We start from the raw sequence: 20319 nt of genomic DNA on the forward strand, positions 1-20319 counted from the left end.
GAGCCTGTTTATCATGTTTCTCTTGGTTTCTTACACTGGACATCTTCTCCTGGCAGGCAGCATGGTGTGCAAATGTCATGGGTTGAGGTGGCTGGGTTTTGACCTCCTTGACCTCCGACCAAGGTCAACCCACAGCAGCATAGGGTGGGTGGATGGCTGTTACCCATCAGACATTTGACAAGCTGTTTCAGATCATCTGAACTTCCAGCCCCTCCACCGCCCAAAACCCCAGGGAGATGGATGCAAAATTATGGCTGACCTGCAAGTAATGTGCTCCTGCCTGGGCTGCTCAGTGCATCCAGCCACGCTTGCCTTTCGTCCTGACTTCTGTTTGAAAGCTGCCTCTGCTGTAGAGTGGCATATGGTTCAACCCCATTTGCTTTTGGCCTGTGAGGGATCAAGCTAGAAGAGGAAATACAGCAACAGACCCTGTCTGCTTTGGTGTGAAGTACATAGTTACTAAATCAGTGTTTTTGTGAACCTGGCTGGAGAGGGAGGCTGCAGGCAGGAGGTGCATGCAAAGGCTCTGGTACCTGTGGAAAGGATGGTGGAAACTTTCCGCATGCAGAAGAATCACAAGACCCCAGCTCCTCAAAGACAGAGAGAAGTTTGTGCAGGCAGGTGATAGTCTGGGAGGAAGAGCTAGGATTAGTCTGTGGTCTCTGACTTGGGTTGTACAGTGTGTGAGTCCCTTTCTTGTCTTGGGAATTGTATGGAGGGTCAGGCAGGATTCTTCTGAGTTTGGTTTAGCAAGGTCCAAAGCCTGTCTTCTCCATGCTTCAGAGTGTGTTTTGGTTTGCCCCTGTGAGGCTGCTGGTATGTGGCAGATGTGTGCGTCTGTCAAGAAGAAGTGTGCAGTGATGCCGTGTCTGAGACATGGTCTGAAACAGTAGATAGAAGTGCAGCATTTCCTAGATTTATGTTAGGTAAATATTGTGATTTTTTTTTTCCTGTACCTGGTTAATTTTTGCTTACAAGAGGTGGGACAGAAAAAAATCCCAAATTCTATAGTATAAAGGAAAATTGACTAGGCTCACATGGGAAACTGTTGCCTTTGCCCCAAATCAGTTCAGAGCTGCTTGGGAGAGCAGGCTTTTCTGGAGGACACTGAGCCCACTCTGTACCATGTGTTGCATTAAGCGTATAGAAATTTGACAGAAAATAAACCCCCTTGCGTTCCAGCTGATCCTCACAGATCAGTGGCTGGGTGTGGCTGGGCCTAGTTTCTGACTATTACCAATTCAGCACTGTGACTCTGGCTGAGCTCAACAAGAACTTCCACTAGCACAGATTCACAAATAATGTGGTGTTGACACAATAGGTGTGATTGTGTTGAGTAAGAACTTGATCACAAGTTCACAGATAACCACAGATTGCAGATTCACACGCAATGCAGTTTACCAGTACTATATGTCTGGCCAAGTTCAATAAGAATTTCCATGATTCGGATTCATAAATAGTGTGGTTCATTGAAGCAACAGGAAAGCACGTTCAAGATTGCAGGTTACAGATGCACTTACTACAGAGTGTGAATATGTGTCATGACAAAAGTTATAGTGACAGACATGTGAGAGTGATATATATAAATGTATATTACCGGGTCTTCTCCAACACAGTGGGAGGCACAAAGCTCACCTCAATGCATCCCTTCATGGGAGGAGGAGAGATACAGTCTGTCAACCAAGCAAGCAGAGGTGTTTTCCCTGCTCTTCTTTTTCCTTCTTTTGCTTTTCTTCGCCCTGAAACTCCCTTTCTTTTATACAATAATTTTGGCCCTTCCCAAAGGAGTGGAACAATCACATGTCATAGGTGGGATTTTGGCAACCGTCGTCATACGTGTAAGGCATGTCCTTTTTTCTCTTCATTTGCATTCTAAGGAGTGTGAAAGTTAATATGAAAATGAGGCTTAATGAGGGTCTTGGTTACTTTTGATCAGAATTTAAAGTTGATAAAAAAGGTAAAATAATCACTTTGGTCCTCCTCCATTGAAGCAGCAGTAAGGGCTGCCTGACCTTTGCCAGACCATCTTTGAACACATCCTGATCTCCTCAACGGACCAGATTTGTAACACAACTTGTTATGGACAGTGAAGAGGGAGTGAGGCTGATGGCTGGTACAGAGGTGCGGATGCTTTCCTGTGCCTCACTGAAACAACGTTGGGCCGCGAGGCCACCACTTCATCGCAGAAAACATTCTGCTGCTTGGCCTTGCTCGAGCCAGATGCAAGGTCAGTGATGGGGCCCAGCTCACGTTTTGTCAGCCAGTATCATCAATTTGTCACTGACCATTTATCACATTATTCACCCTGTGGTCACAGTCATGCAAACAACACCTATAATATTATCTCACATTGAGAGGCATCACGAGCTGTGTTTTTCTCTTTCTTGATCAGAGGGGACATCATAAGTTCATTTAACTTCATATAATTGACTTTTGGGATATCTCTCTAGGGCGATTCCTTGTCCTCCTCTTCCACATTTTTCATTTCCATCCACACAAATCTTATGCATACCTTACAGATAAGCCGGGTTATTGTTGATCACATATATGATAATAATACACAAAATACAATAAATGCAACAAAGAATAATAACAAAGATTGTGATAAGCTTTGTAGCCAGCCAGTAAACAAAAATCCTAACCCACCAAGAAGCTTGTTTAACCATTTGTTTTCCATACTTCCTCTAAGATCTCTACTTGCTTTTGCATACTTCATATGATCTAGTTGGTTATAAAGATCTTTAGTTACATTTGGTATGTGAATGCAGCAGGTGTCATTAGACAGACTCAAATATCCGCACACTCCATTTTCAGGAAATAGTAAAAGTTTAACATTAGTCTGTTTTGCACAGCAATTTTGGATGTTGCCTGTAATTGTACCTTTACTTCCTTCAGTCCCACGTGAATTGCATTAGTCAGTGCTTTGATTTGTCCAGTAAAAGATGGCATTCCATCTTGGAATGCCATCAACTGGAGTTCCGACAAATGCAACCTAATCTGAGAGCCCAATCCCTGAATTTCAGTTTTGTTGGAGTTTCAGTTATAAACTTTCCAATTATGATATTTCAGGCTGTTCAAGCGAGAAAGATTAAAATTTGTGTACCAATATCAACCTCTATGGGAACATCTGGTAATCCAATTGTTCCTTCCCAGAAAGGTTAGGTTAAATTCAGGGTATAATCCACCTGGTACTGATCCGATATATTTTTTCTGAACTATCTCTTGCTTCCCAGGCATAAGGAGTTTTCAGGGTTGTTAATACCATTGTCACTGTCGCAGTTTGAGGCATTTTAACTGACAGAGGCTGGTCAGCATAGAAGCCAGTAGGTTGTTCCCCCAGCTTTCTTTCTGCATCAAAGCAGAGCCATAGAAGGCCTTAATTTTCAGACAACCATTTCCACTCCATATATTATATAACTGATAGATGGCACTAGACAGTCAGATGCCACAGATGCCATCCAGGCTCACGGATTTTAAAAAATCACTTAACTAACCCATTGGAGTGTTCAACAAGACCATTAGCCTGGGGATATTATGGAATGCAAAATACCCATTGGGTTCCATCCTCTTTGGACCAAGCTTAAAATACCATGGCTGTGAAGTGTAAGCCTTTACCACTCTGAATTTCCCCTGGGAGGGGAAATGTGCTGAACCATTCTTTCATAACTCCATTGATACCTCCCAGATAGATAAACCACTGTAGGTTTATGAGCAGTGCCTGCAGGTGACACTGTACCCTTACAAACTGCATCTAGGAGATGGGAAGGTCCCCTCATAATCACACTCTGTCCTCTTTTTATCTGTTCCACCTTTTTCACCACTTGCACCAGGGACAGCAAACCCTTTTCAAGATCAGAGTGTCTCATTTTGGTGTTACTGAAAGAGTGGGAGCCTAACTCCAGTGGTATGTCCAGCTTTTCTGGCCCTTTTGCCATAGATTTCCTGGAGAGCCATGCTCACTGAATCCCCATTCTCTGTGAATAAGGCTGGTTGGATGTAGGGAACCGAGCTGTTGGCACAACCTCAATTCTTTTATTAACAATTCTAATACATTCACGTGCTGCTCACCGAATCACAGAATATGCCAAGTTGGAAGGGACCCACAAGGATCATTAAGTCCAATCCTTAGCACTGCACAGGACCCTCCCAAAGAGCCACACCTTGTGCCTGAGAGTATCATCCAAACGCTTCTTGAACTCTGTCAGGCTTGGTGCTGTGACCACTTCCCTGGGGAGCCTGTTCCAGCACCCAACCACCCTCTGGGTGAAGACCCTTTTTCTAATATCCAACCTAAACCTCTCCTGACAAACTTCAGGCCATTCCCTCGGGTCCTGTCACTGGTCACCACAGAGAAGAGATCAGTGTCTACCCCTCCTCTTCCCCTCATGAGGAAGTTTTAACTGCAGTGAGGTTTCCCCTCAGTCCCCTCTTCTCCAGGCTGAACAGTCCAAGTGACCTCAGCTGCTCCTCATACAGCTTCCACTCAAGGCCCCTCACCATCTTCATTGCCCTCCTTTGGACACTCTCTAATAGCTTAATATCTTTCTTATATTGCAGTGACCAAAACTGCACACAATATTCAAGGTGAGGCCGCCCCAGTGCAGAGCAGAGCGGGACAATCACCTCATTCGACCGGCTGGCAGTGCTTTGCCTGATGGTTGGCCCTGGTTGGCCCTCTTGGCTGCCAGGGCACCGCTAACTCGTGTTCAACTTGCTGTCAACCAGGACCCCCAGGTCCCTTTCCACAGCGCTGCTTTCCAGCAACTCATTCCTCAGTCTGTATGTACATCTGCCCCATCCCACATGAAGAATCTGGCACTTCCCGTTGTTGAACTTCATGTGGTTGGTGACTACCCATTTATCAAGGTCTCTCTGCAGGGCCTCCCTGCCTTCAAGGGAGTCAACAGCTCCTCCCAGTTTTGTGTCACCTGCAGACTTGCACAGGATTCCTTCCAGTCCTGTGTCCAAGTAAATTATGATGATGTTGAAGAGCACAGGGCTCGAGATGAATCCCTGTGGAACCCCACCAGTGACAGGTCTCCAGTCTGATATTACCCCATTCACTATTACCCTCTGTGCTTGACCCATCAGCCAATTGCTCACCCACCACATGATGTGTTTATCCAGCTGTGGGCTGGACATTTTGTCCAGAAGGATACTGCGAGAGACAGTATCAAAAGCTTTACTGAAATCCAAAAAGATGGTGTCCACTGGCTTCCCTGGATCAACTAGGTGGGTTACCTTGTCATAAAAGGAAATCAGGTTTGATAAGCAGGACTTTCCTCTCACGAAGCCGTGCTGGCTGTGACCAATGACTGCATTGTCTTTCAGGTGTTTTTAAATACCTCCCAGAATAATTTTCTCCATAACTTTACCAGGCACTGAAGTGAGACTGACAGGCCTGTAGTTTCCAGGGTCTTCCTTCTTGAAAATCAGGACAACGTTTACCAGCTTGCAGTCAGCTGGGACCTCTCTGGATTTGCAAGAGAGCTTTTGCGATGATATCAGACAGCTCTTTGAGGATTCTTGGATGAATCCCATCACACCCCATAGTTTTGTAGGGATCCAGCTGGAGCAGCAGATCCCACGCAATTTCATGGTTGACTGGGAGTTGATCATTATTGCAGTCATGGTCCTCCAGCTCAGAGCACTGAGACCTCCTTGGTCCATCATCTGTGTTGAAGACAGAGGTAAAGAAAGTGTTAAACACCTCTGCCTTGTCTCTGTCCCTGTTTGTGAGGTGACCATCCCCATCCTGTAACAGGCCGATGATATTTCTATACTGCCTCTTGCCCTTAATATATTTGAAAAAACTCCTTTGTTGTTCCCTACATTTTTCTGGCCAGCTTCAACTCCAGTTGAGCTTTGGCTGCACAATCTTTCTCCCTACAGTGACAAGCAGCATCTCCATATTCCTCTCATGTCACTTGACCTTGCTTCCACTGGGGATACACCTTCCTTTTTGCCTTATTTCCAAGAGAAGATCCCTGCTCAAGCCAAGCTGGCCTTCTGCCTCGCCTGCTTGACTTCTGACATTTGGGAATTGCCTGTTCCTGTGCCCTAAGGAGGTGATGTTTAAAAAGTGACCAGCACTGAGGGACCATAGCATCTGCAGAAACATTTTTCCAGGGGACCGACCTTACTAATTCCCCAAGCAGCCTGAATTCTGTTCTCCTCATGTCTGGAGTTGAGGTTTTGCTGGCACTCTCCCTCCTGTTGGCAGAGATTTTAAACTTGATCACTTTGTGGTCATAGTGGCCGAGGCAGCCGCCAATCTCCACTTCGCTCAAGAGATCCCCTCTGTTGACAAGTAGCAGATCAAGGAGGGCATTTTTCTGAATCAGCTCCCTTAGGACCTGTTCCATGAAGTTGTCATCCAGGTATTTTAGGAATCTTCTGTACCAGCTGTGTGGTGGTCTCAGTTTCTGGGAAATTGAAGTCCCTCATAAGGACAAGGGCAGTTGACTAAGTGTCCCTTAGTTCCTCAAAGATTAATTTGTCAGCATCATCGTCCTGGTTGGGAGGTCTATAGCAGACTCCCATGATGACATCGGCCTTATTTGTTTGCCTCTTGATTCTTAACCAGAGTCGCTCAACTGTGCCATTGCCAGCTGTGAGCTCCACACATTCTAACCTTTGAACTGCCTGATGAAGGGAGATGCCAGACTCTTCTCAGGGGTGCACAGTGAAAGGTTGAGATGCAACGAGTTGCATTAAAGAAAAGTTAGATATAGGAATTAATATATTAAAACCCCCACCCTTTTAACCATGAAGAGCCTCAAATGCTAGGAGGGGGTCCCAGAGGGGTTGTGGGATCTCCATCCTTGGAGATACTCAAAACTCTGCCGGACATGGCCCATCGCAGCCAGGTCTAAGTTGGTCCTGCTTTGAGGGGTGATTGGAGCAGAGACCTCCAGAGATTCCTTATACCTTTTTTATTCTACAACTTTAAGATCCAGGCTAAGCCTCTCCACTCCCAATCTTCTGACATCTTCCCTCAGTTCTCCCCATCAGAACAGCATAGCAGAAAAAATTTTTCTCTGGCCTTTAGGGAATAGTCCTAGGGCAGTTGAGTGTGCTTTTGTACAAAAGACACGTAATAACTGTCAAGACAGGAACCAAGTTTCTCTAGTGAGGTGTACAAACTGGGAACACCTTGTTCAGCAGAGTGACCACTTGCAGCAGGCTGCTGATCACATTAACTCAACAGTGAAGACAGTGTCAGACTCTGATGCCTTAGGACAGTATCCCTTCTTAACAGCTTCAGGTGATGATAGTAGTGAAGATAAGGAAATATGTGTTACAATAATACTTGGCCCAAGAGCCGGTTCAACAAAGTTTCTTTTAGTTGTATATTTATGCTCTTTGGACTTTCTCCATGGTGCATTTAGAGTGGCAAAGCAGCCAGTTTCAGGCTCTTTTAAGGAATGCATTCTGGCAATTTTGGGGTACTGCATGCAACAGTTAAGCAGTCCAAGTCTCCCAAAGGTAGGTAGAAGCCAAGCAATCGCTGTTGTGCTTAGGGTGCAGTGTCCATGCAGGGAAAATAGAAAATACATGGAGAAATTGAAATGACAGATAGAAAGGCAGTCCATTTCCTAAATACTGCAAGGAATTTGTAGAAGTGGAAGTACATGGAGGTTAGAAAAGTATCTACAACATGACTCAACAACAGCAAAGGGGCACTAGAGCACAAGAAATAAAGAGCCATTATTTTTTCTTACAGCAACATCCTGCTGTCCAACTTCATGTCATATCTTATTGCTTAGTGCAATCTCATCTCAGAAAAGCTTCTGATGTCTTGCAAGGGAAAGAGCTATTGAGGAAAGAGGGGCTGCTGGAGACAGAGCTGGTGGTGGGACAAGACTGCAGGGCACAGAAACCGAATCTCTGGCCTATATAGGATGTGCATTGCAGGACTGGATTCAGTTCACCTTGACCACAAAGCAGATGAGATGGCACAAGCTAAGGGCTGGGAGGAGATTTGAAGGTCTAGATAGGAGCATATTTCAATATGCAAAGAGAAAGCAGCAGTCATCCATCTGCATCATCAACCACAGCATCTAGAAAATGGGGTGCCATAGAGCAGCAGAGGAACCGTTGTTGGGGTTGTGAAACTCATTCCAATGGGAAGCTCAGCACAAGGCAAAGTCAGATCCCAGTCCCACTGTGGGAGTGCATCTGTTTGTTCAGGATCTATTTCTTGGGAAAACCAAACCCAGCCAATAGACAAAATCCAATCTTAGGCTGTTTAATGGACTAATTTCCAAGAAATGGCTGAGGGAAGAAGCCAAGTGGGTAACTTCCTTTGCAAGGGGTGGTAAGTGCCTCCAAGTTCCACATGTGTCATCCTGATACAGAAGGTAGAGTAGTCAGTGAAAACCCAAATTAGGCTAATACAGGGCCAGGCTTCAGCTTTAATGAAAGAAGAGAAGCAGCTTTGGACTCCAGAGGTATTGCCAAAACCAGCCTGTGTTTTAATTTATAAGATATAAAAAGAAATATTAACTGGATAACAACTTAACACCATGCAGAACATCTCAATGCTGTCCACCAGTCTGTTTGAAATGTTCCTGTTGTACATGAGCATAAAAATCTCACATTTTTCAGGCATAATAGTAGGGCAGTTGCTCAGCATGAAATAACATGCAGATTTTCAGCAGAATTTGAAATTGTGCCATTGGACTGAAAAGCCACTGAGGGCTTTTTCTTCTCCCTGGAGAAAAAAAGATCTGTTCCCATAGCCAGGTGAAAGTGGGAGCTGTTGGTTGGCAGCTCTGGAGTTCTCATAGTTGAGGGGATGCTTGTTTAGTTGTTAGGCTTGTGTATCCTAAATATCCTCTGACGCTGTCAAATGCCACTTGAAAAAGCAGATATTTGGAGTCCTTCTGTTCATGATTAAATCTTTTCAAGGGTAACATGTAATGCATTATTGACCAGTTGAGTTAATGGAGAGGTTACAGTTTTCCAGCTCTAATAGAAGCATAATCTAAATTCTTTGGTTTTAAATCCATTCTGCGGAGTGGTGCTGATGTGATTTTCATTTACAACCAATTGTTAATTAGGCCAAGCTTCAGTGGGCATTTCCTATTTATTTTGTCCTTTGGTCTTGTTTAGTCAAGCGTGTGCATGTGTGTGTGAGCTGCTGTTTTTCTGCAGTATCATTTGCAGTCATTTCACAGCCTGTTCCTGGGCACCTTACAGGCAGTCTCTCTGCCACAGACTGGAGAAAGACTGCCCCCACCACCTATCCTGTCCACCCTTTGCTTCTCATGGTTGGACACGCTAGAGTCTGATAATGACACTTTATGTGCCAGCTTTCATGACTTGCTGATGATTTTAGTGAACAGAGAAGCCTGTAGAAGACAGAAGGAGGAGTTGCTGGAGGGATATAGGAGCAGAAGAGGGGATGGATAGTGCAGCAGCAGAACGCAGTAACACTACAAGGGTTACTGCCCCAGGGACAATGGTGGATGGCAATGGAAAGTGATAAGGAAGTTAGGGGTGCCTCTAGCCCAGAGGTGCCTCTTGAGTTCGCTATGGCCTGGGGCATAAAAGAGAGTTGCTGAGTGGTTCCAGTAAAGGAGTGAATATGTAGATATATAAATACTGAAATAAATGTAGAAATACTGAAGAAGATTGGGAAATGTAAAAAAAATCCTGAAGAATTGCTTGAAAACAGTTCTATTTGGTCCAGGTTCAAGACCGCTAACAAATGAACTTCTCTGGCACATTTTTTTGCCTTCATTGGTAAGTATCTGTGAATCTCTGCTTTTTAAGGTTTATATGAATCAAATGATGGAGTGACCACTGCTCAGGCATGTATTTTGGAAGAGTGGTGGACTAGATACTTTCCACAGATTCTTCCCACTGCTGTTTATCCTGATGTCTTCTGTGTCAACGTTGTGTCTGAATACTAACTAACCCTCTTTTGTCACATCTGTCTTCTTGCAGGCATATATGCTGAAGTCGTTTGAAATGAATGGCCTGCCCAAGGTAGTCCCTTTAAGTTTGCCTTATCAAGACTTCAGAAAAGACATGTCAGACTACTGGGAAAAGCCTAAGGTATCCCAGCGGATAAAGAAAGTTGATTTTTCAAATATTGTCTTGACTGCTCCTTGCAAACCTCTGGAACCTTATCTGGAAATGAATGGAAAAGAGGAGGAGGAAGAAGACGAGGAAGACTACGAGGAGGAGGAAGATGAGGAGGATGAAGGGGAGGAGGGAAGCAATGAGATTGACATGCACAGTGGTTCCAGCAGCGACCTGAGTCAAAAAAGCACAGAGCGCAGCCAGGAGTGTGCACCGTCCACACTCCTGGCTGATGACCAGAAGGGATCGAAGGGTCGAGCATCCACTGCTGACGGGGACGTGGAGCTGGAGGAAGGCTCAAAAACACTAGTGCTGTTTTCACCAGGTGATCTGAAAAAGTCTCCTGTGGCCACAGACTTAGCTCCAGAAGTTGATCTGGGCACTCTTGCTGCACTGACACCTCAGAGCGAGCGGCCTCAGCCTATGGGTAGCCAACTGGATGTATCTGAGCCAGGGACCCTGTCCTCAGTCCTTAAATCTGAACCAAAGCCTCCCGTGGCAGTGGCTACAGCTTCCTCCCCCTTTACCAAAGTTGAGCGCACATTTGTTCATATTGCTGAAAAGACCCACTTAAATGTCATGTCTTCCAGCAGCCAGCTGATGCGGCATGAGGAGTACTGCCCTCCGGGACAGTTTGAGGAAGTAATTATTGAAGAAGAGCTGGAGGACAACCTGGTGCTGGTAGAGAATGGAAGCATACATTCGGGGCTAGAAGGGGCGGAGACTGAGAGCTGCGCACTTTCAGCTAATCACATTGAAACCACCTCAGAGACAGTGGGGGAGCAGCTGGCCCTTCCCAACGGCATAGCAAAGCCTCCTGAGGACAAGCAGAAGCTCTCCAGCAAAGTGGTGCTCTCGCTGGATTTGGAAGAGCCTGGCAAGGTGGTTACAAGGGAGACTGGCCTTGAGAAGCCAGCATCAGTAGCAGGACACCTTAAGCGAGAAGAGACCCTCCATGACACACCACAGCAGGGCCCCAGGAGGCTGCTGGGCTCCAGGTATAGAAGTCGGATACCCATTTTGTTCTCTGAGGAGGATACCGGCTCAGATCTTTCAACTTCACTCTCAGCCAAAGAACGGCTTTATAAGAGGGCAAAGCAACCTGACTTGGCTCGCCTGGTGATGGAGAAGAGACAGAACCGCCTCATCCGGCTGGCCTCTGGGGCTTCCTCCTCAGCCTCCTCCAGCGACGAGAGACGGCGAGCCTCAGAAACCCTGTCAGCCACTGGTTCTGAGGAGGACACCCATGACTCTGATGATTCTATCCCAAGGAAGGGAGGGAAGAAGGCTGCACTCCTGGGGAAAGAAGAGAGACCCATAAGCACAAAGAGCAGAATTCCTCGTCCTGTCACACCAGTGAAAACACCCCTGGAGGCAGCAAGGTCAGAGATCTCCGTGGCTGTCGCAATTGCAGGGCTGTGCAACTCCCCGCAGGATGCAGCTGCTGTCTGCAGGTAAGATCAAAACGGTGAGAAATGCAAAGTGTTGGGCTTTTTGAGGAGACAGAGCCATGGCTCTGCTCTTCTCCCATGACTTCACCCTTCACTCAGCTTGAATGCATGGTCCATTCTTGTTTCCTACTGTCATTTCAGCTCAGCGGTGTGTGTAATTTTTACCTCTCTGTCTTCTTTTTTTGAAGCCTCTCTTCACTTGCCCTGGCTTTCCTTCCACAAGCTCTTTCACTTGGTCTGATCCTGCTAATAGCAGGTGCCCCTTGCAGAAACTCCCCTTCATCCTCCTTCTTTTCTTCCCATGCAGGCTTCAGACACAGAGATCAGCTGGAGGTGTCCCAAATGAATGCCGAATAACGCAGGTACAAAGCTGGTTTCCTTCTTCACCAAGTTCTACTTCTCTTCCTCCACGGAGCAGCTCACGGAGGTCCAGCGGTGCATCCCCTCGGAGCCCTGTCCTTCCTTCAAGGAACCCCAGTACGTCCCCCAAAAGCCAGCTGCCACCTCGGAGAGAAAGTCCTTCTCCCTGCCGACAGCGTAAGCCAGGGACTGCTCCTCAGCGAGTTCCTCCTTCCCCCCGACCTCAGCCCTCAGCTCAGGCTCAGGGGCCAACAGGAGATTCCCTGCCATCTCCTAGCATGGCCAAAAAACGACAAAGAGGAAAAACCCAGACTCAGAGTCCAGCAACCAAAGGAAAGCAGATGTCCCTGGAAAGTAAGGCAGCTGCCAGATAATGATCTTCTTCTGCGAGCCCAACACACTGGGTAACTTCTGAATATAGTATACACTTGAGATGCTGCAGCACAGCCTTCCATGCTGGACCCACGAGTGTATAGCGGTAGCTGTACTTCAATGCTTCACTCACACTCTCACCCCACACTGCAATCAGCTCCCATGGGCCTGACAGCCTCTGAGCCACGGAGCCTTCTTCAAGGGAGACATCCAGCCCGCAGCTCACGCTTGCTAGCGCACAGCACCAAACAGTGACCCCAGGCAGCCTGCCCAGTGCCTGGCCCTCCTCCCTCCCCAGGGATTCCCCTCTCTCTGTTAGCAATACCAGTCTCCAGCACCACCCCCAGCTGTAGAAAGAGGAGCAGAGGAGAAGAGAGCAAGGCCTGCTAAAGAGGAAGGCTCCTGTCCTTCAGGCAGCTCCCTCCTTTCTCCTTGCTGGGAAAACACCAGCCTTGGGCGCTGCCATCTACCTGAATGTTGGCTCACCTCCTGCCATCTCTGTTAGCAGGGGATTGCCTCCAGCTTAGCCAAGAGGGAGGGATGTGTCCTTGTGTGCTGAGAGAAGAGAAGCATCAAGGTGGAGGGGGCTCTTCTTTCCAGAGATCCCTCTACAGGTGGGCATTGGGAGACAGGCAGTTCTTGCTGGATGCTCCTACCTCCTCCAATATGTCCCACAGAGGATGCCATCTGGCACTGCTGCTCAGTTGACACTGCTGCTGTTTCAGCAGACACCTGTGTGGTAGGTACTCAGGTGGAAGTAGGGATGTATTGGCAGCTTGCTGGGAAATCAAGAGGTCTTGCTAATTAATGTAGAAGGGAGCACACTGCAGCCACTTCTGTCTCAAACACCAGACTGTGATCTGTGGACACAGCATCTCCCAACAAGGGTGGTCCCTCTGGCCCTGAGTGTGGTTGGTGCCACAGACCTGTAGTCCACCAAACACAGCTCCATCGTGAAGATGTGAATAGTCACTGGATGCCTTTAGCTTTGGTGCCCCTTGCACCTAAATTTCTTGTGTTTTATTGTCACGCTCTTGGTGTTTGTGAATTTTGGCACTGTGGTTGAAAGTTCCCCTACGTGGCAGGGTGGGAAATTATTATCCTGTAGTATACCCAAAAGATGCTGCTTTGCAAGGAGAGGTTTGCTGGCACGCTGTGGATACCCTGTGCATTTCTATCCAAGAGTATAGTGGGTTGAGTGGCAGAGGTCAGGTTTCTGTCTTTTTCTTGGTGCTCAACTCTGCCACATGTTGCGTCAGCACTAACAGTGTGAACATAAAAGTAAGGACTGTGCTCTTCAAGTAGTATTATCAGAGCAGAAGCTTAGCACTCAGCTAGAACTAAATCATTCAACTTTTTAGCCCCCAGACTAATTAGGAAGGCTTGAAAATAAAAGTGAGGAGGACCTGGCCGCATTTGAAGAGATCTTGAAGTAGACGAAATTTTCCCCGCACCTCACAGGAGAAAATAGTCCAGATCCAAATAGTTTGGGCTTCACACCATTGTCATGCCTAAAAGAGGCTCTGCATGAGGCAGAACGAAAACACAGCTGCTCTGTACACCTATTCTTGCAGCTGCAACTACCTGCAAATATTTTCTATTTGCAGACAACAAAACCTGATGAAAGGAGTCTGGACAGTAATAACCTTGATTCATTTGGACATGAATACAAGCAGTCACACTGATGGCTATTGAGTCCAAGAAATCCTGAAGTTGTTCATACCTACAGGATATTCCAGGAACTGTCCTGGAAAGGAGCATGAGAGCTGTGACAGGGTGGCTGGGAGAAAAGGGTGCTCCTTGGACACCCAAACAGGGAAATGTCTAGAAACAGGACACAGGAGTTACCTCTTTATATGGCAGTTGCCAATGCTAAGAATTTATTTCACCTAGTTCAAAATGTTTTCCAATGACATGGTTCATCCTGGTTGGGTAAACAGTAGAGCTTCCACTCTAGAAACACATGCCCTCATCTTTGCAGAGCAGCATTGGCAACTCAGAGGGAACTCAGGCTGTGGTTTGATGGACTGTGCAGATGTTGCCACCAAAAGCAACATCCCTCCAAATTCCAGCTGCCTCATTGCACTTCTACCACCTCACAATGGAGCAGTTATTTGTTAAAGTGGCTGGAAATGCTTATCCAGCATGAAAACAACAGCTCTGGTTTTCTGGTTTGGTTTCAGTTCATCAGTCAGGCTCACCTTTTGGTCACACAATAGAAGAAGGAGAGGACAGAGAATGTGACCACTTCTAGTGGCACTATAATGTCATATGAGTTTGAAGTGCGGGTCAGAACAGAACCTAAATATGTCCTGCAGGTTTAGAAACTAGAAAACAGAATAAACACAAACACAGATTCTTCTGAGAAACATAAATCATAATGGGACTCCTATTAATTTATCGGAGGGCTATTAATTTTAGTGTGTTCAGATGGTAAGACTGTCGTGAAGCCTTTACCAGATCTCCATCCAGGTCTTAGATGCACCTGCCAAAAATGACACCGAAAGAGCTTGGAAAGAGGACTACAGGACTATCGACAGGGTTAGCAAACCTGCCTCATCATGGGAAGCCAATAAAGCACAATCAAAGTATTTGTTCAAGAGAAAGTTTAAAGGAGAGTTTTTGGCGGCACACCTATACCCGTGTCAGGGAGGAAGCTCCAGGGCAGAGACAAGGTCAGGTTGGACAGGGACCTGAGTAGCCTGCTCTTTTGGAAGGTGTCCCTGCTCATTGGGAGTGGGGTTGGAACCAGATGATTTTACAGTCTTTTCCAACCCAAACCATTCTAGGGTTCTATGATCTTCCATCTGGCACATGAAGGAGGGAGTAGCTGAGAACAGCAGAGGAAGAAATTGGGCAAGCTTTTAGTTGTGAGCAATCCTCCAGTGAAACTCCTACAGAAATGTGGGGACTTTTTCTTACTAAAAGGTTTCTAAGAAACCAAGCTTTATTCTAAGGGGTCTTTCTACCATGACCCAGCCACAAGCAGCAGGCAAGATGCTGATGACACCAAGGTAGCATCTCCTTGTGGTGCAGTAGATTCCTGGTCCCACCAGAACTAGTGCCAAAGCTGTCATAGGCTGGAGAGGCATGAGACAAGTCCCACAGTTTTCAAAAAGCCAGAGAAAGATCAGCAGCACAAAAAATAACAGCCATTCCCAGCACTGTTTGACAGGGCTGGGCTGAGGGTGCAGCTGAACCCACAGAGATCTGGGACTAGCATTAGTCATCTCTCCTTGTGGTCATGCTACCAGACTCCCTGCCCCAGCACCTTCCTGCTTCCCAGCTGTCTCTGACATGGAGCGGAGCAGGAGAGTGCATCAAAAGCATGGTGTCTCCAGGTCATGTCTTCTGGGGTGGTACCCCAGGGTACTCCCATCACTGGGGAGCAGCACACCCTGTTTGCAGGAGTTCACAGTCCTCTTGTTTGTCTCTCAAGAGGCATTTTCCGGCGGGTGGATCAGCAGGGATACTCTCTGTTAGTATTACGGGGAAAACTGTCCTCTAAAAGGGTTAACAACTCCTCTGGCTCCTCTCTTCTTCCACTGCCCTGCAGGGAAGTTGGAAGGGCACCTGCCATAGTTGGAGCAAACACAGGAGATCATGTTTGGGAACAAGAGGGGATGAAGCTGTGATGTTAGGGAGAAGTCAAGTGGTGGAGGAATGCCAGATGATCTAGTCTGACCTCACAGAACAGGATGGGCTATCACATCCCAGAAAGGTGGGGAGGCAAGATCCTGCTGTTCTCTGCGATGAGTCCTGTGCAAACTCTGTCAAGCCTCGAGGACACATGGGACTGCTCAAATACTGCTGTTGGTATGTAACTGTGTCCTTGCTGCACTGCAGAGGAGAGAAGATTGAAGAGAAGACATTGCTGACCAGAGCAGAGGAAATGTCTAGGAAGAATAAAAAAACACGTGTGGGGTCAGGGAAAGAGAAGCAGGTTTCCCAGAACTTTCCCATGTTTGTGAGAATTTCTAGAAACAGCCTCACGCTACATGGTTCCCATCAGTGTCTTTGCTTCAGGGTCTGTCCTGGCCAGCTGCAGGTAATCGTGCCCATGTGTGTTTTGAGGGAACTCCTGGGACAAGCTACCACTGTGCCTACATCTGTGTGTGCATTGGTATGGGCAGTGGGAACAGACAGGTCTAGTTCAGGGGAGCTTTATGGGGTCCCATATGTGTTGGGACTATAAGTGTCTTTGGGACTGCCTAGTGTCATGCTGAGTCTTCACATTGCAGGGGTTTTATCTGCCAGCCGAGAGAAGGTGGCACACTGGCTGGTAAAAAGAGTCAGTGGCTGTTGCCTGGTCAGGAGTTGATTGCAAAGAAACAGGGATACAGGGGGGATGTGCCAAGTGGCAAATCTGAGTTGTCAGCACTAAGCCACTGTGACAACAGATTATATGAGCAGAAGAAGAAAAAGGACCAATGCCACCACTCAGACTAATACCGTGGAGAGGCTCAAATACACGGATGGATGGAGCTGCTTAACTGATTTGTCTGGTTGGCAGCATAAAAACGCTTCTGCTTACCTTCGTGCAAAAGGCGTTTTGGTAACAGATGTCTCTGAGTCAGTTGAGCTTGGAATCTGTGAGGGGCAGGAGACTTTCTAAATAAAGAATATTATAATATATATGTTATTATAACAATATAATATAACTAGTGACCATTATATATAGCGGCTAAAGGTTAAAAAGGATCCTGCTATTTTCAAGGAAGTCTTCTGATACTGTGACTTCTAATGTGTGCAGGACTGACTGCTGTGTGCAGTGAATGTGGGTGGAGGAACAGGCTACCACCCTACCAAAGTGCATGTGAGCTGTGAGGCTCCACTTGCCTGAGCACGAACTAGGGCCAAAGCACCACAGCTTGGGGGGTTGGCAGCTGTCATAGTTGCCATGTGACCTGTAATAGCTCCTGGAATGACATACATCTCTGTGGGGCATGGACCAGGATCTGAAGTGTCACTGCTGCCTTTGACTAACACAAGCATTGAGAGTTTGGTGGTGAAACATTTCAATTGAATGCAAGTTGTATCAGGGCAAGAGAATGTTTCACATTTCTCCTTTCCAACACGGAGGTGTTTTCTCAGTGTAGATCCTGCTCCAGTAGCAGCTCAGTGGTCCCTTAGTGCACTTCTTTCTTCTCTGTATAGTTTATTGACCCATGGCATGATCCCACCACTATTCTACATGTATAGGCACCAATGCTCACCTAAGGCCTTGCCCTACACATCAATCACCTGCAGTTAAATTAATTTTGTGAACACAGTAGAAGTCCCATTGTGGACATGATGAGTCTGGTATCAAATGAATTTCTTCTGGCTTAACTGAAACATGCCAGTGCTTTATCTGTTTTCCAGCTGCTCTTACAGCTCGACAAGAGGGAGAGAGCTTGGCCTCCTGTTCAGGCCCTTTCTTCTTGGGGTGCCTGCTTGTAGCTGGGCTTCTGGGTGGAAGCCTGTGGGCTCACTCTGTGCTGGTTCCCGAGGTCCTCTGCAGAACCCCAAATAGTTGTTGTGCTCTTTATTAGCCTGTTGCTGCACTCCAAGGGTCTGGGACTACGCTGACAGTGACAGCAGAGCCAACTGACGTTAAACCTTCCCTATGAGCTTTGGCATTGGTATCTTTGCAAGGCCAGAGAATATCTGTTGTTGCCAGCCTGATGTGAGCTATGATCCAGAGTACAGCCAAAATCCCATGAAATGACAGTGATTTGTACACCATCACTCTCCTGTCCCTTCATTCCTGATGTATCTCCTCTAGCAAATCTTGTCTTCAAAGTCACCATATACTCCCTGCAGGTCAGCCCCTCTATGCTTGGGGGATTGAAGCCCTCTTGGATTCTGCAGACCTTGAGGCAGACTTGGCCACCAACCTATGCAGCATGCGCTGCACCATGCAGGCCAGTGCTCTTGGTCATAAGGAGGAACATCCCTTTTATTTCTGGAGCTGCAAATGTCTGGAAAGCAGGTTTAAAGTAAATATCGATGCCCTCTGTGCTGAAAGGAGGAAGGGAGCTACCAAATCCAAATGGATTCCTGGTAGGGACCGAGATAATAACTGCTCCTGCTCTTAGCTCCTAAACCAGAGGGGCCTGCAGGTGTGAGACCTCTGCTTTGGTGAGGGTACTGCTGGACTGGTATCAGCGTGGGGCTTCTCAGTTGCTGCTCTGCCTCTGGCCTTGTTCATATTGCCCCTGCCTGGAGCACAGGAAGGTCTGACATGGGGTCACTGGAAGAGGCAGGGGCTAACACTTACTCAGCACATGGGTAGGTGAGGCCAAGGTGCATGGCATGGGCTCTGGGACTATTGCCTGCAGAGGGGGGGATGAGCTCTGCAGGACATGGAGGTTTAGTGGAGGAGTCCAGGCTCAACCATGTGTGTGAAAACCAGTGTCAGCGACACTACTGTGCTCTGGGACCTGGGCTGCTTCTTCTCCAGACAGGAATTGGAGGTGGAAACACAGATAATTTTATATATCTCCTTTTAACATGATAGCATGTGATTCTACACTAGACATTGTATCTGGCACACCGATATTTTCCTTCGCCTCTGGCACACTCTGGAGACAGGACTTCTGCTCCTTGGTACTGCCTGCCTGGAAATGTGACTGGGTCCAAAGGCTAAGTCTCTCTACATATCTTCTTTGCATTCTTTAGGAAAGCAGCTGGAGAATGTTTACACTCTGCAAACAGAATGTAGGACTCCGACTGAGGAACCACAATCCGGTTCAACTGCATGGCAAATTTCTTGGCCATAAAATCTGGCATGCATCACAGAGGCCCTGTCTGTGTACAGATCCACCTGGCATTTGTCATAATTTCAGATCGCATTTTAAAGAAAAATAAATGATGATGCCATTTCTTGTTCATACCAGACACAGTTGTCATTAGATTTGTTATTAAAAGGGGATTCTCGATCATGCCATTAAAAGCCTGTCTACCTTTTCATTGGTGTCTTCTCCTATTTATTGGTGTTGCCACATGTGAAGCAGAAATACCACCTGAATTGCTGCCAGGGGACCTTATCTGCAATTGTGCTTGGGTTTCATTCCAGCTGTGTGGCAGCTCTGCCCCCCCTTCCTCCTCTGAAACCTCCTGCAGAGTTGTGCCCAGGTTGTCATAAAATCTCCTCACAAGGTATGTTCTTTTTTTCCTATATCATGTCAACTCCGTTGGCTGTGACTAACCCCAAAACACGTGCTGGCAAGGACCAAGAGCATTACATTGTTTCTATATGAGCACCGATGCAGCTTCTACCTGGTGAATGTAAACAGGCCTGCAAAAGCTCAGAGCTGTGTGATTTGCTGGCAGCCTTTCACTGTGTCACAGTGGTAAAAGTGGCTCTCTCTTCTCTAGGGCCTTCTGATTCATGCAAGCAGGCAAAATCAGAGGAACAGCTTGGAGGAATGCACCAGAGCGGGCCTGTTGCTATTCATGCAAGACATGTTCCTGCACGATGAATCTTGTTCACAACCACACATCAAGCAGCAGGCTCAGCCATCCAGTTCCAAAACAGCATCTTTCAGAGAGCAAAGCCTGCTTTTTTAACAAAATGAAGCCAAACTAAAATAAAAATTTAAAAAGTAGCATTTGTAGAGATGTTTGCAGGACCTACATCTAGCTGGTCCATGCAGTCCAACTGGGACCTGCCTGGGGGATCTTCACTGAACTCCAGAGCTGGCCAGGGACAGTGTTTCACATGACTAGTCTCTTGCTCTTCCATTTTGTATGGTTTTCCCAATTTGAGCACCACTGGGATCATAACAATATCTCCCTGACCCTGTCTGTGCTGAGACCAACCAGCTGGGGCTGCAGTTGAACCTCCACATTAATATGCAGGAAGTGGAGCAGAAGCAAACCAGTAATGTGGCATGGTTTGACTTTTAATACTCTTTGACAATCTGACATGTCAGCTGAGGACAACAGCTCTTACAACAGTCCTTTAACTGTGTGCAGTTTGCCTCACGTCTATCGTGTGCAGACCACACGTAGTAGCAGTTTCTTACCTAGCTTTGGGAAGGGGTGGTTGAAGAGGGAA

General features: G+C 46.9%; 1 protein-coding gene across 2 annotated transcripts in view; it reads left to right on the forward strand.

Annotated features, from left to right (window-relative positions):
• TTBK1 (tau tubulin kinase 1) overlaps positions 1-19229 on the forward strand; it is a 108461-nt gene extending 89232 nt beyond the window's left edge. For both annotated transcript variants that reach the window (XM_027709840.2, XM_027709843.2), the window contains 2 exons: positions 9955-11546; positions 11851-19229. In XM_027709840.2, coding sequence (XP_027565641.1) covers positions 9955-11546; positions 11851-12277 — 2019 coding nt within the window. In that variant the 3' untranslated portion in view covers positions 12278-19229. The remainder of the gene's footprint in view (positions 1-9954; positions 11547-11850) is intronic.
• The last annotated feature ends 1090 nt before the right edge of the window (positions 19230-20319 follow it).

Source organism: Pipra filicauda, unplaced genomic scaffold, assembly GCF_003945595.2.
Source record: "Pipra filicauda isolate LSUMZ 115617 unplaced genomic scaffold, ASM394559v2 scaffold109_size3271384_pilon, whole genome shotgun sequence".
In the NCBI taxonomy this organism is placed as follows: domain Eukaryota; kingdom Metazoa; phylum Chordata; class Aves; order Passeriformes; family Pipridae; genus Pipra; species Pipra filicauda.